The 15,789-nt window shown below is 38.1% G+C and overlaps 2 protein-coding genes across 2 annotated transcripts in view; one reads left to right on the top strand and one right to left on the bottom strand.

Moving 5' to 3' along the window:
- Nucleotides 1-1,345: 1,345 nt before the first annotated feature.
- On the top strand, nucleotides 1,346-6,008 carry rx2 (retinal homeobox gene 2). The gene is made up of 3 exons (XM_054596621.1): nucleotides 1,346-1,628; nucleotides 5,136-5,392; nucleotides 5,571-6,008. Exons 1-3 carry the CDS (start codon nucleotides 1,346-1,348, stop codon nucleotides 6,006-6,008), a joined length of 978 nt encoding a protein of 325 aa, XP_054452596.1.
- A 4,631-nt stretch (nucleotides 6,009-10,639) lies between these two features.
- LOC129089384 (dynein axonemal heavy chain 8-like) overlaps nucleotides 10,640-15,789 on the bottom strand; it is a 33,787-nt gene continuing 28,637 nt past the window's right edge. Inside the window, 15 exon segments of the mRNA XM_054596802.1 lie at nucleotides 10,640-10,933; nucleotides 11,172-11,293; nucleotides 11,498-11,687; nucleotides 11,945-12,097; nucleotides 12,181-12,337; nucleotides 12,456-12,616; nucleotides 12,710-12,811; nucleotides 12,894-13,010; nucleotides 13,827-13,982; nucleotides 14,136-14,288; nucleotides 14,401-14,474; nucleotides 14,594-14,796; nucleotides 14,878-14,993; nucleotides 15,074-15,195; nucleotides 15,285-15,475. Of these exon segments, the coding sequence (XP_054452777.1) occupies nucleotides 10,640-10,933; nucleotides 11,172-11,293; nucleotides 11,498-11,687; nucleotides 11,945-12,097; nucleotides 12,181-12,337; nucleotides 12,456-12,616; nucleotides 12,710-12,811; nucleotides 12,894-13,010; nucleotides 13,827-13,982; nucleotides 14,136-14,288; nucleotides 14,401-14,474; nucleotides 14,594-14,796; nucleotides 14,878-14,993; nucleotides 15,074-15,195; nucleotides 15,285-15,475 (2,311 nt within the window).

Raw genomic sequence — 15,789 nt, 5'->3', positions numbered from 1 at the left:
TCTTTGAATGAAACTATTTTTTGAATACAAGTCTTTACAGTGTGTACCCATTCAAGTTAAAAGTCCATCTCTGTGTCTTTTCTCCCTTACATTGTCTATAATGAAGGGATTAGCGAAAACTCTCAGTACGAGCCATTATCTTTCAGACAATAGATTTTTTGAAAGAAAGTCTTGTTGAGGCTTCATTAGCAATGGCCTCCCTCTGTGGTCTGAATGCAGGACACATTTGGAGCAATTACTTGACCAGAAAACAACTGTCAGTCATTCTTAAAGGGGAAGGATTCCAATTAATAAACCTCTTAAACCCTTTGGTTTTACTACCATTCCCCCGCTAGCTTTGGTGTCTCGTGTGGTTAAGGAGAGTTTTGTCAGGAGAGAAAGACATTACATGTGCTTGTTGCACAGGACTCCAACGGTAAGTTCTTTGCTCACTTGTCTGCAGGGGATTTCAAGGACTTAACTGGGAGTAACAAGTGGCTACAGTAGATATTGTTAGTGTCATTCGCCAACTTATGGACTACAGAGACACCATGTATGTAGCGTAGCCTGTGGTAGGAATCTGAAGGTAAGATTACTTTATGTACTTATGTACTGTGAATTCTGTCAATTTTGTCTTTTGATGCATGTGTTTCCATATTGCTCATTGGAATTTAAGACAGAAATTAAAATATTGTCCAAGTGCAGTTTGCATTTGGTGCCTCTAAAGAGTTTTTTTCAAATATCGCTGGGTAGATTCCAAACCAAATTAACGGCATACTTATGTAAAAACTTTGAAAGGCTGAGATTTAAAATGTTATAATTAAAAATGTAATCGATTCAGACATGAGAATTTGATATATTTTTTAAAAATCCTAAATTTAACATATTCCTTATTTGTTCACTTTTTAATTATTTCAACATCTTAGTTTTGTATGTGTGTAGTGAACAACACATTGTGATTATTCATCATAATGGAAATTATACTCACATAGCATAACTAAGTGAAGTTTCTTGTGGAGGAAAAAGCAAGATAGTCATACTCACTATTTAAAGTGATCTATCTTAATAATCAAAACAAGGGAACCTGCTTGCTAATGCAGATATCACATTGGCATGACTAATGTCTAATTTTATGTCTTGTTTCTTTTCTCTCATTCCCTTGCAGACAATGATGTGAATTGGTTCGGCTTTTGTCTAAACAATATATTCAGTCTCGTTAAAGGATACAGCCCTGACGCTTCACATAAATCTGCTCCATTTCACGTAAATAAGAACAATAGCTCTGTACAACTGCCCTGCTTTGTGACACTTGGAAGCATCTTGCTTTTTTTCTGACAAAGAAGAGAAAAGGTCTCAAAAGGCTCGAATGCATTTGTCAATGGATACCCTGGGAATAGTGGACGATAGTTGCCTGGACAACTATGATATTGCAAAAGGTGCTGGGTCAAGTGGAGCAGGCAGGGTCCACAGTATTGATGTTATACTTGGATTCACTAAAGACCAGGACCCTTTACTCCATTCGGAAGGCGAGGATGACAGCCAAAAAGCCAACGGAGAAAACGTACAGCACCCTAAGAAGCAGGTCCCCCAAGATCCCTATGGGCACCTTCCAGAATTGGGTGACAGCTCCCAACACTCTTCCTACCATGGTGAGTCTTTTCAGAAAATAAACTATTACGCAAAAAACTCTCTTATACAGGATAAAAATTGAGATTTTCAAGGAATTTTGTCTTTAGCGGTGCAACAAGCGGAAGTAGAGCTGTAAGTTTGTCAGTATGTGCCGTATATCTGGTTTAAAACACTTTACTTCCACACAGTTTCCCCAAATATATCTAACCATTGACCTTCCATAAAAAGTTTAATGTCACCTTTTATTAACTACTCTCAAGATGTGTTATTTTAAATAACACATTAACACGTACCACAAAATAACTCAAACTATTTGAAATGACAGTCACGTAAAGTATGTAAATACAACTTTTGGTTACAAAATGCATAGTACTACATTTGTTCGCCTCATCTAAGAAGATAGAACAAGTAACTTGTCATGGATGTCATTTTATGTCAATCGGGACTCTCACGTTTGCAGTACAACAACAGAAAGACAAAGGCCAGCCACAGAAAGATGAAATAATAGCAAATGTCTCTTAATGCCCTAGATAATGTTACCCTGTCGCTTCTGGATCCTCATTTTCAAATTAACTGTGCCCTAATGTTGCTTTAAATCTGACAATATCACTCTGTATCTGCTTGTTCTAAAATTTCATTTAACCTATATGAAGCTTGATCTGGGTTAAATAATTAAAACCAAGTTGGATTTTTTATTATTGCTGCAAATTTACTGTATATAGAACATAACAACAGTTACAATGCTTAAGTTATTGTCATTGTTCATTGTTGCGCAAGGAAATGCGGTTTCTAGTCCCAATTTTCTATATAAGACAAAAAAATTTAAATAACCATTATATTATACGGTGGAGGATAGATTAGGAGTTTCACATTCTGAGGAAAGAAGCTGCTCTGAAATCTGGTGGTACAGCACCTAATATGTCACTTGCCAGCGTGGGGTGAACACAGGGTGTCTTGTATATCATTTTAAACCAAAATACCAAAATAGGTTACTGAGTTCTTCTTTTGACTTCACACATGTAGTTACTAATGTGAATAACGGTTTCATTCCATTCGAGTGTTTATGTGCCATGGCCCTGGTATTGTGCATGCTAGCTAAATGGCACATCTAAATGAAGGAAAGCAAAGAATGTAAATAGTTTCATCTGTGCTCCTCTTGCAATGTTCATCGCGAGATCCATTCAGTCTGGAATATTTGTAACCTTTGGTAACTAAAAATGTATATGAAAGCTGAACAATGCTGGTCTGCATGGCATGCTTTTGTAAGTATGGACATACAGGTGGTTCTAGCTAGAAGAACGAGGTTAAGACATGACGCTTCACTTGCTGTATGCTAAAATTATCTAAAGCAACATTGCTATACTTTTTGATATAATCTATGGACATGATGAAGCCATTTTAGTATTTTAAAATTCAACAAAGTCACTGCTGTAATGTAATGTAAAGCTATATTCTATTCATATGCGTCTTGTATTCCCCTGAGAACTGCAGATTTTTTAATAACCCAGAGACACAATATTTTCTGTATATGTAGGGTGTAATAAAGAATGACTGTCTTACATTGTCTGGTATATGGTATATTGACGTAGCAACAACCTATGAGAAAACGTATATTATTGTACTATTTAGGTGCTTCACACACCAAAGCAAGATTTTGAAATACTTTTATATGGTTCTTGGGGCAAATTTTGATTAAATATTTAGAGTTAAATTTAAATCAATTTAGATATTAAGCTTGTTTGTTTTCCACCACACTTGTGGTGATTCAAATGATAATTTGCTCCCTAGATATTATTTATATCATAAACTACACACCTCTATGAGTGTTCTTAATACCTGTAACTTGTACAGATGTTATTATAATATATGCCAAAGCCACAGAGGGACTCATTTGCCTAAAGAGTTTCATGTCAAATCTAGAGTTTATTATACTACTTCCATTTATGATACAATGGATGGTGATGATGTGGAGACATTTTGTTTGTTCCATTCAGCAAAAAGCACAAGGGCAGTACCTTTAAATGGGTATTAAAATCCATCATATTGCTCTTTCTCTATTCATGGTGTACACTTTGAACAACTAGCTGCAAAGCAAAGATTTTGCTGCCTGGCATCATTTTCAAGCCATTGATCTGTTACCTATTTTGCCTTAAACGATTTGGTCCGTTTACTCAATTTGAGCAGAAGCCAACTTAAGTCCCTTGTTAGATTAGAGGAGGCAGGGACTCATAGGTTTAACTGGTAGCATCTGTTACTATGATTACTGCAAGGGAAGAATTCAGTGAAATCCGTGATGTCATATGGACTTGCTGAACCCCTGGTGTTTGCTAGCCCTCAACCGTATAAAGGGCATAAGTCATTAATCTGTTTTATCATGAGGAGAAGAGTAAAGATTTCACTTTTTGATCAGGCTGCAGGTTAAAATGTCACATCTATTTTGAAAAGTAGAGGTGTTTTCTTCTGGGACATATCTTTGTCTTAAAACTAGACAAAAGTATAATGCATTACTTAATTAATTAATATAAAATAAACAGATATAGGGACAGTCTCCGGGATGAATGAAATAAAACACACAATTTTGGAAAAAGCTGTGGAATGTTATCCATGTTCATGCAACAAAGTTCAGATAGTCAGACATTGCTGATGCTGGTAACTAAATAACTGGTCGAAACAGGTTGATATAGTGATAATAAATTCAGGGAGTGACGGTTGAAAAGGCAAACACACATATGTATTACCTTGCCTCGATTTGTATAAAGCATACCCTGCTTCATTGTCTATTTTACTCTAAATGGAACCGTAATTTACTAAATGAACATCTTGCTGTATTGAAGAAGACTTAAAACTACCGATTGAGACAATAAACTCATGTCAACAATGTTTACTGAGAAAATAAATCAAGAAGTGAGAAGTAGGATCAGACTTCTTTTTGCCACCAGAGGAGTCGCTCCCTGTTGGCCATTAGAAAAAATGCAAGTTTAAGGCACTTCCTTAATGTCTTAATTTGTCAGAACTGGAGGTTGAGTCCTACTCTATCATTATTGCCCCGCCAAATTTTAGGACAGCTGGATAGCTAAAAAAAAAAGATATCACAAAGAAATCGGGCAGAGCGGGAACAATAAATAGAGACAGAAGAAGAAATCTAGATTATAGAAAAACTGACGCATTGTTGGAGACTGCAAGAAGTATAGATGGAAGAAAGTGGGTGACATGGACATTATCCAGGACCCAAAACAGTGATGAAGACTACGGAAAGGACAGCTGATCTAGTTGAAATTCCTAATGCCTAATACGTAGACTAAAAACTTTGAAACATAAACCTTTTCCCTTTTTATTTTCTGTATTTTCTTATTTAATGTTTGTTTTTTTAAATGTTCTAAATCTGTGGGTATTATGTTTGTCAATGGTGAAAACACCAAAAAAAACTGCAATGGAAATACAATGTGAATAAAATGGATGTGTCAATGGAGATTCTTTCTTGCATCTTTAACATCATACTATATATCACCATTTCATCTTCATCTTAGAATCCGACCTATTCTCCGGTGACAAGTGTGATGAAGAAATGAGTAACCTGCAAAAGGAAGTGGACGGTGATGAGGAGTCTCCAGAGGCCATTACAGAGGAAGAGCACACTAAAAAAAAACACAGAAGGAACCGTACCACCTTCACCACCTATCAACTTCACGAGCTGGAGCGAGCCTTCGAGAAGTCCCACTATCCGGACGTCTATAGCCGCGAGGAGTTGGCAATGAAGGTTAACTTGCCTGAAGTTCGTGTTCAGGTAAGGGCCATATGATATTCTAATAGTAAGGTGTTGGTACGAAGCCATGGTAGTGGTATTGGTTACATTGGATGTGCAGTACTGAGCAGAAATATATTATATAATAAAATAAATTATTTTTGCTATTGTGTCCCTATGCCTCGCTGCACCAATTCTTAATAAATGTATCTTTGTCCAGGTGTGGTTCCAGAACCGAAGGGCCAAGTGGAGACGTCAAGAGAAAATGGACACTAGCACCATGAAGCTCCATGATTCCCCCATGTTATCCTTCAACCGTCCTCCAATGCCTCCTAACGTGGGGCCAGTGGCCAACACTATGCCCCTCGATCCCTGGCTGACCTCGCCCATCTCGAGTGCCACCCCCATGCATACCATTCCAGGGTTCATGGGTTCACCGCAGGGTCTGCAGCCTGCCTATTCAAGCCACGGCTTTCTCAACAGCCCAACTGGCATGGTCCAAGGTATGCAGCCAATGGGCCCTCCTCCCTACCAGTGCCCACCCAGCTTCAACGATAAATACCCGATGGAGGACGACAGGAGTTCGAGCATCGCAGCACTCAGGATGAAGGCCAAAGAGCACATTCAGTCAATGGATAAAACCTGGCAGCATATGTGATCTGATGAGCCACTCAGGAGGGATTTCTGAGCTGCTCCCATGAATGTTTACAAACTGCTTTTCCACTGTTTGTTTCATGTACCCATGACGAGGACACATGACACGATAGAAGTCGGACATTTTTTGACTGACACATGAAAATAAACTTCTTGTGATTTAAAAATAATAAAATCACTTTAAAATGTTTTAAGCCCTAAAGAAGAATGATCGAATCTCTGAGGGGCATTCATTTTGGTTCAGCTCAAAAGGTTTTGGAATAGACTCTTGTTTAGAGAAAATCCTCAACATGAATGTTTTAACACTTTGGTGTCAACATGAGTAAATTTAGTAAATTTCAGATAAATGTGAGACAGTGCTGGACGACTGAAATATATGAGAGGCTTAGAAGAGCCATGTGGTCAGAAGTAGCAACGTTGGCGGTCTTAATTTAGGGGTGTTCTTTTTTATTGGAAAGAAAGATCTTTTCTAAAGAAATGTATTACTGACCCCAACTCTGTCTACACGTACCCGGGTGTATGACTCTCCTGATCCCCTGAATTGACAATATCTGTATGAGGTTAAATGAACACTGTGCTGTGCTTTGGTCATTTGCTGGTATCTAGATTGTCAGAACTAGACAATGTTAGTATGAATTTGGTTTGTTCAAAGAGGTTTTTCTCCTTTTGTCTCTTTTGTTGGGTTTTCTCTTTGTATTTTCAATCTATTGTTTTTTTCTGAACAGTGTAGTTACTGTCCAGAATTTTCTAGTATATTTTCAGGTCCTATGTAAGTGGGCACTTTATTTTTTAATAAAGCCAGTTCTCACACTTAAATTTAAGTTTTCTTCGGTTCAAACGTGATATGTTTCTTATTTAAGCCATTAAACTGGCCTTTTGGAGAGCATTGAGCCCTGATGGTGGAGGTTATCGGAAGTCACAGAGCATAATCTGGCTCGGAGGCTAATTTAAACAGACAAGCATACCTCTTAACACCTAATTACTGCTTTTAAAGCGATTAACCCCGGATTCTCAGCCATAGACAGAATGGCCTCAGATGCCCCAGAAAAATCCTTTTCAAGACCTGCTTAACTTTGCCCCTCCCCACAAGCTTAAACATTTATATTTTTTGTAATTTACATATAGGGCACAACACATCAATGTTGTTGTTTTATCTTAATCTTTGTCTTAATCGTCATCTCATTGGTAAAATAGGCTCCTTATTGCATTGTTGACTAAATATTCATTAAAGACAGGTGGATTAACAATTAGAAAGATAATGGGTGCTGGCAGCCTCTCTAACCCTTGGAAGTATCACAGTTTGATGTAACTGTTGGACCACAACCAGACGCAAATTACATTTGTCAGAGACACTAGTTCATGAAAATATTTCTTGTGTGTTTATACTGTATGTGTTTATTCGGTGTGTGTGCATTAAATTATGCAGAAGGGTGCTAGGCTAGCAAAGTATATTTTCCCATTAACATTTGCTCTTGAAACACAGAAGAAAAACATCTATTTTAATAGAATCAAGGGAAGAGGAACTTGCAATGCATTTTACTCATGCTTTCCACTATCTTCAAAAATAATGTGTCATTATGTTAGTGTTATCTTCCTTACCTAAAGGTTTTACTGAGTACTGTGGCAATGCTTTGAGGGAAATTTGTCAGTCAATGGAGGTCCCTTGTGGCATAATAAAGTGTAAGGAAGACTGTTAATATTTACATCACTTCAGTACATTAACTGTATATCATGGCCTTTAGAAATGACAGCATCCACACTGTCAGTTTTATAGTTTTTTTTTGTTTGTAATGTTACAATCCCTGTTGACAACAGTGGACTAAAAAGCCAAAGAAATAAAACAGAAATTTTCTAGAACTACATACATGTATAAATGTGTGAGGATGCATATTATTTTAAATATCTTTTTCATAAAGTTTTCAGAATGTGATTTTTTTTGTCCATGTGCAAAAACAGAATAAAGTTACGGTAGCACCACTGTAGAAGCACTTTGATTGTGGATCTTGTTTTCTATTTTTCAGCACATGCATTAGTGAGCTACCAACATGACTTAGTGCCGTTAATGAGCGCTTATGTACAATAGGCCATGTAAGCTGTGACAGAGAGAGTTGGCCTGATGGAGGCCTGTTGTGTTCGTCCAGGCCTGTGGAGCTTTGCCAAGCCGTTAGGCAGATGAAGCTCCACTCCATCAGGCCCATCCAGGGGTGTCAGGAGGCCCCGCCTGCTAGGCTGCAGAGGCCACAAGGGCTCAAGTTCTAATTGCCCTGCAGTAGCCTTTGTGGTTTAGCTGTTCTATTTTGCATCTTGGCACTTTGCAACAATGTATTAGTAGGCAGACAACCTAAACTCAATACCCATCATTTGTGTGACGGCAATGTCATTAAGATGCTTCCTTCAGATGCTTCACAGCTTGTATCTATAGTAAAATTGATTTGAAGGTTGGGGTATGAACTTTTTTGATACTGAATTTATGAGAGGTGTTCAAAGTTCAGTAAATTACCAAGGAACAATGGTGTGCAATGATTCTCTAAGGGCAAGAGGTGAAAATGAAAAACTCTGTGTGCAGGGTTATGTTTATTGGATTTGATAACATTACACCAGAGAACCATTTGAGCTACCAGAGGGGCAGATTAAATAATAAATGAAACTGTTGGGAAATTACAAATAGCATCTTTTGAAGAATTCTTTTTATATTTTTGCATGTTCTCTCATTGCCCCGGCTTTTAATGCTACCCTTTAGTTTTGCAGGTAGAGAATTGCTAAATAGTCATACAATTGATATTCCCTTTAGCGGTGTGAAATAATAAAACAATGAAAAAGGATGTAGATGAAAAGTGTTAGAATATGCTATATTTAGTAATAACCCTTTTTTACCACACCTTTGTCAGAAATAATTAATGTAACAACACCCAGAACCTGCTCAAGAGGCACTCAGAACTACTAATTAATTACACACATTATTATGTTATTTTGCTTGGCCAAGCGTGACCTTCGCTGGGGCCCAGGCTCTAGTTAACAGGCTGACTAGCAGGACGTGGTCCACGGTGGAAATAATAAGGGAAAGGAGCGGAATTAATTGGGTTTGATTAAGAACACTTTTCAAAGGGACACCCTTTTCCCCCTCTGACATAATTGTGGATCACTTAAAGGGTGGGGGGGTTTGATGCATGGCGCCAGTTGCTCGTCTTTGCTCCAGTGTTCCCTTTGTGAAGAAGTTTTGGAAAAAAAGTGAACACTGTCACTTAAAAACATGTCACTCACAAAGTCACTCTCCATCGCCTAACACACATGTGCATAGCATTCACGAGCACGCATGTTAATGGTTAAGTTTTGCATTAATTTAATTTACTCCCTGTTACTCAACATAACCTTAACTGACTAATGACTGGCTAATTAACCCTAAACCTAACCTTTATAAACCACATTAGTGAGTGCTGAATTTAATTAATTGATTGAGACAACACAAGGGTTGTCTCAATCAATTAACTGGCTTGAGTTTCTTCCTCTTTGCTATCTTATCTTTAAAAGAAAAGTTATTTCAAAAGTGCAGACCTCATGCTGTTATGTGTAATTATTTTTCGTAACATTTCTAATGGTGAGATTGTGAGCATTTGTTATGCATTATTTTGTCAACTTGACTACAATTTATGAATGTCATACTTTTACGTTTACATTTTCCGGATTGGTTTGTGTACATTAGAACACCTGTCTCATGTTCCTCAATTGGTTAAAAGCACAATTGTTATTGGAAATGACTAAAAACAGCCTGATTATACCTGTACTGTCAAACATGCTGAATCCAAATTTGGTCCAGCAAAGTTTCTAGATAATTAGTCACTAGTACTTTCTCTCCAACAGGAGTTACCTGCATTCCTGTGCTGGTGTGAGTGTGCAGTGGTCTGGTGGTTGGCTTCATCTTCTAAGGTGTTTTTCAGGCTTTATCTCAACTATTGTCCTGTATACAAAAGAATTGTCAGCCTCAACGTCCCATTCATTTCACAAAAAGCAGCAATATAAACTAGGAGTAGCTAACTTACTTCCAGAACACCCAGTGGGACTAACAGAATGGGATGGCGACAGAAACATGTTGGTCAACTTGACAACACTGTCCTCAGTAAATGTGATCCGTCCATTTAGTTTGGAGCCACGCAGCTGCATCAGGTCCTGTGCATACAGAACAGGCATGGACATCAGTTGGTTGCGATTGGCTGATGCATGTATAAATCATGTGTTTGATTACTGTAGTATCTTTACCTGTACAGTGTCATCAGAATGACTAGATTTAGCAACATCATTCACACTTTCAGCAGGGTGGTTGTGATCAGTAATTCAATAAACATGTAATTTAATCGCAACATTTGAGAGGTCACTAATACTACCTGGCAAATACAATGCTGGTACTTTGAATTATACGAATAAAAGGACAAAAGAAAACCTCATTATTTTATACCACTGTAGTGATTTGTCAACTAGCAGAACATCCAATCTGAATGATTTAGCATTTGTTTTTGTTTAAAAGTACTTTAAAACTAGTATCTATGTGATATATACTTCTTGACAGGCATTTGACTTTTAAAATACATTTATTTTCTCTTTAAGCAATATTACACATTAATAAAGACATGCAGCTGTCTTTTATTTGACGTCGCAGAGCAGGGCAACCCCACGCAAGATCCAGTGATCTGGTAGCTGTGACTGCATGGTAGGCAACACCACTGCTGTTATGTAATTCAGGTCTGTTCGCCTTGGTTTCTTGTAGATGGGGCAGACATATAGCTTAGGATCCATGGGGGCAGTGGAGTTGATGGCAAACATGTGGATGACAGGCAGGGGTGTGAACAGCACTTTGGGTGAGGACTCAATGAGATTGGTGTTCTTCTTGTCCCAGCCTGCGCCCTCCAGGAACAGACCATAAACATAAACTCCCTCCTGTTGAGCGGAGGCACAGTAAGTGACATAATAATGCATATATTAAAGAATAAGCATCAATTGTTCACTCGTCATACAATCAAAATGAGCAGACAATACTGTCATACTTATTGCAATGTCCCTCTAAGTGCATCATAAATGCAAGTGTAAGCTGTATTTGAGATCTATTGTTATGATTATTATTATTATTATTATTATTAGTCTGTGTAATGCCAGTATCTCCATGCTTTTGACTCACTGAAGGTGAGGCTGTGATCTCCTCCTGTGCCTGCTTCAGCACTTTGTTGTGCAGAGTGACTGTGTCCAGAGCCCAGCCTTTGTTTGCCCTCGTCACTTCTTGCCTCATAGCTGTTAGGAACCCTGCAAACATCCCCCAGGGAAGACATTAGCACAAATCTGATATCGGTTCAACCCCAGTTTACGGTGTCATATGCCGAAGGTCTTCATTTAGCACAGGTTAACACTGTAAACACATTAATATAACAATTCTAGATTTTGTGAATTTTAGTGTTTTTTAAATGTATTGGTGTGAGATGCTTTTCTGTAGAAAAACCTGTTACACACCTTGTGGGTTGAAGAAGCCTGTCATCCAAAAAGTTTTGGGTCTTCCTTCAAACACCCAGCTATGGAACTGTTTGTTTCTCTCCAGAAGCTCTGTGAACCAAAAGCCCAGCGTGGATGACTCCCAGGAGATTTTCCTCCACAGGTTTGGCACACGGGCATCAAAAATATTGTCCAGGGCATCACGGAGGTTCTAAGAGCCAAGTACAGATCAGTGGTGTCAGAGCACTTTAAACCCTTAATTATTAGGGAATAAAAAACACTTTTGCACTTTACTTCAAAATAACATGTTTCAGTATTATAGCATGTTTCATTAATACAATATGAATATATCCAGTGAACATTTATCATTTTTTTTATTTTTAGAATTGAACTGAAGTTAGTATGTTAAGAATCAAAAAGGGAAGCACAGTTTTTTAGAGTAAGAATGAAAAGAATTAGTGATCTGACCTCGCTCATTATGATAGTACCATCAATGGCCAGTTTCAGGTCAGTCAGACTAATGCGAACCACACTGATGATTCTTTGCATTCGATCCACCTCCTGACGTAGGAAGATGTTCATTGGGTTCATAGCTCCCATCTTCAACAGCCTGGCTCTGACCTTAACTCATAAAAATTGAAAAGTTTAGATTTTAGTTGGTGCAAAACGTGGTGACTAAAACCATAATGATCAAACAAATTCACCTCATGTGGCACATAATTAGGGGGTAGTTTTTCCAACATGTCCTCGGCCATGTTGTAAACAATTGACTCCCGACTCGCTCCTGCTCCCCCTCCGCCTTCCTTGGGCTGGATATTCGTGACTGTGACTAGCACTTCAGCAGATGTGTTTGTCTGATACCTGATTAACATTGAACAGAACCATAAAGGCAATGTCAGGAATAACGTTACCCTTTATATTAACATATAATAAGAACAGTACCTTTGTCATTAATAGTTTTGGGATAAGGTTTTCTTACGTGATATCAGCATTAGGATGCAGCCCCAGGGCCTGGGGTGAATCCATAGTTGGCAGGCTTTGAATAAATTCCATGTACTCCTCTATTGTCTTACAGACTGGAATTTTGTAGCCAGTGTAGAAGCAAAATGATGGGTCAAACATCTTTTTACTGAACCACACCTGCAAGGCAAAACACCGATTGTCATGTATTGTAATAAATCAATAATAAAAATTGTTGATCAAGGAGAATGAACACAAAAAGCGGATTATTACACGAGCGAAACACTTGAGTAGGCGTTTGTCAAAGTCATCTGTAACCCTTCCTCCATATTGCACTTCAGCTAGCATGTATCGCACAGTTACCCAGGATACATCCTGTGGGAAGCCACAAAATGACAAGTGAGGGAAGATTGATAAAAAAACATTTACAGTCAGACAGCTGTTGCCTAATTCTCACCTTCCTGGGGCCGCAATCATCCAAGTGTCTCTCAACAAACTCAACACTTGCAGTGAAATCAGCAGAGTTGAATTCATACGGTATGTTCCAACCCAATGGTCCAAATTTACGTCGTTCCTAAGAAAGAAAGCAAAAAAACATGTGATTATGTATAATATAAAGTGAATGACTGTCAATTAATAATAAAGAAAAATGTGATGATGAAAAACATTTTTCCCAATTATCTTGGAAAGAAAAACATGGTTACACTTGATTCCCATGTCTAAAATGCATCATAAACATATAACTTAACCCCTTGTAGACTATTGTCGTGAATTCGCTTCAAACCGCTTCCGGTCTTAATGCAGCCGAATTATGTCTAATGTCGCTAATTTGCCTCATACCAAAATGTATATCTATTGTATGTGCTATATTGAAATTAACAATCTCCACTTAATTTAGCTTCTGCATGACAGCAAAAACACAAATAATTAATTGTTTATATAACTGTAAATAAATTCAGGCAATAAGGGGTTAAAATGAGTTACAATCTGCTTATAACATTGTATAATTATAGTTAAAGGCACTCATGAATATGTATAATGCTGTATAATCATAACACATCATTTATTACACATAATTCACATTAAGTAACAAAAGAAACATTTTAATTTTAAACTACACCAAATTGTTGAACATTAATTTCATTCAGTATACATTGTGATGGTCACATATTTACATCATAAGACCATGATTTACAATAAAATAGCAATGTATAGAAACATTAATTTCTCTTTCCTAATATCAATGAAAAATGAAGAATTATCATATGACATAGGACTGTGTCACGATTCCCTTAAGATTTGACTTCGTTCCTAGTCTAAACTGTGCCAAGAGCTACATCTTCCTTCAGTGGTTGCGCAGTATAATTCCTGAATGTGGAATGGACATTACCTGCACAGCAGTGTGGAGAAAGGCCACACTGTACAGCAAAGGCTTCCACATGGGCAGGTTACTGACTTCCAACTGGTTTTGTGAAATTCCTGCAAATGTTCGTTTCAAGCCAGCACGCACTCCCTGGGGTGGATCGTTGGTAAACTTGATAGAGGACTAAAGGGTAAAGGGGTTACAACAACTTGTTCTGTGCATCTACGTACATGTGCTGGATGGTGCACGTAGTATTTGTAGAGGTTATCTCAGGAAATAAAGTAATACATGAGGTTAGAATTTCATAACACCTTAAATAGCTTTGTAAAGTGTCACCTGTAGGAGTGTGATGGAGAAGTGATCGTGTGGTTCTGTGGTGATCCACACCCTGACAGTATCATGCATGGTCTCTGCAGTTGAGATGGTGTCTAGCAACTCATCCATAAACTCCAGGCCCAGGTGGCAATTTTGCAGAAGGACCCAGCCTCCCTTTACGTATCCAGATACAGAGGTCACAGATCAGGTGAAACGGTCAGCCATTACTTTAAAAGTACATATTAATATAATGTAATAGTTCATTAACTTATACATATATACATACCTGCGTCATTGATGTATGAAGAAGCTTCCGTGCGTGTACCTCCTGCCCTTGGCCCATGGATATAGCTCTGCATTCTATAAGACACAACCCAAAGTAGAGAGATCACTACATGCAGCCCAATTCATGACATGCAGAATCATTCTTAAGAGTTAAGATGAGAAGCTTGTAAGTTTTATAGGGCAGTAAAGCTCACCAAGTTGAAGTTTCTTAGCAAGTGCTTCAATTTGGTCAGTGGGATCTGAACCCATAGAAAGGAAGCAAATTAGAGGGGTGCGAGGATCACTCTCCTCCCATGTGCTGTGAAGGTTCAAGATGACCGGCTCAGCAAATCTCTCGCCCAAAGAATCTCCTACATACTTTTTGGCCTGGGACAAGGTACGGTCAGGGCAACAACACCTATGAGAGAATTAGCCTGTAAGAATATTGTATTTAACATCATACTGTCTATTAGACAATATGAATAGCAGCAGGTCCAACCTTATAAGCAAAAGTTTAAGGAAGACATCAAGGGAGTTGTATCCATCTGGGATGACGCCTTCCTCTGGGGCATCGAGATTAAGCCATGCTTTCCAGGGTTTGCCATTTTGCGATACCTACAAAATATATAAATTGCAGCTTGTGAAGACGCTTTTATAGGGGATTCAGATGTATGATCAATGGAACTTAAGCTCACCTGGGCTATGATGTTAGCGAACTGTGACAATTTGCTGAGTTCCACCAAATTTAGCCATACCAGATCCAGGACCCAACTGAATGGTTTTGTGGGGCAGGTCTTCAGGTTAAGAGCAGCACCACCTATTTGTATATTCAAAGAAGTTATCGCGTTATAAAATGCCTTGACAAAAACGTGCATTCAATTTTCCAGGCAGTGATAATTATCTTACCTTTAATAAGTATTTGAAATTTCTCATGGTCTATTTTGTTATTCTGCAAGTCAATCTTGAGAGCCAGCAAGAGTGTGAAGATGAACTTGTGGTTTTCATAAAGGCCTCTCACTGTGTATCTGAACACCTCGTAGGTCAGACATTCAATGATGTTTGCAATTCGCTTTTGAGTTTTAGACGACTTCTCAGCCCTGCAAAAGCATACTCATTAGAGTAACAATAGTAAACAGGAGAGACAGACAATGTGAAACAAGTTGTTTCTATATGACTAAATGACAAAGGTGAAAGTGGCATGTATTTTCTACATCAGTACATCTCTAAGTGCCTTACAGCACCTATTGCTTTGCCACTTACCACCTTTTTTAAATTTACATATTTTTATCGAGGTTGTTAGAGTAGGACATAGTTAGGTTAAATGCTGAGTTAATTTGCCACAGTGTGAATTTGAAGGCCTATGGGGCTCAAAATAAGTGCCAAGATTGTTTAGACATATTTCTTAAAACCG

Source organism: Anoplopoma fimbria, chromosome 3, assembly GCF_027596085.1.
Source record: "Anoplopoma fimbria isolate UVic2021 breed Golden Eagle Sablefish chromosome 3, Afim_UVic_2022, whole genome shotgun sequence".
In the NCBI taxonomy this organism is placed as follows: domain Eukaryota; kingdom Metazoa; phylum Chordata; class Actinopteri; order Perciformes; family Anoplopomatidae; genus Anoplopoma; species Anoplopoma fimbria.
The sequence above is the reverse complement of the archived record's forward strand: the minus strand, read 5'-3'. Positions and strand labels throughout refer to the sequence as shown.

Coding starts and splice junctions, on each gene's coding strand:
- rx2 (XM_054596621.1), top strand. CDS start 1,346: ATGCATTTGTCAATGGATACCCTGGGAATAGTGGACGATAGTTGCCTG. Junction 1,629..5,135: donor CCAACACTCTTCCTACCATG/GTGAGTCTTTTC, acceptor TCTTCATCTTAG/AATCCGACCTATTCTCCGGT. Junction 5,393..5,570: donor TGCCTGAAGTTCGTGTTCAG/GTAAGGGCCATA, acceptor ATCTTTGTCCAG/GTGTGGTTCCAGAACCGAAG.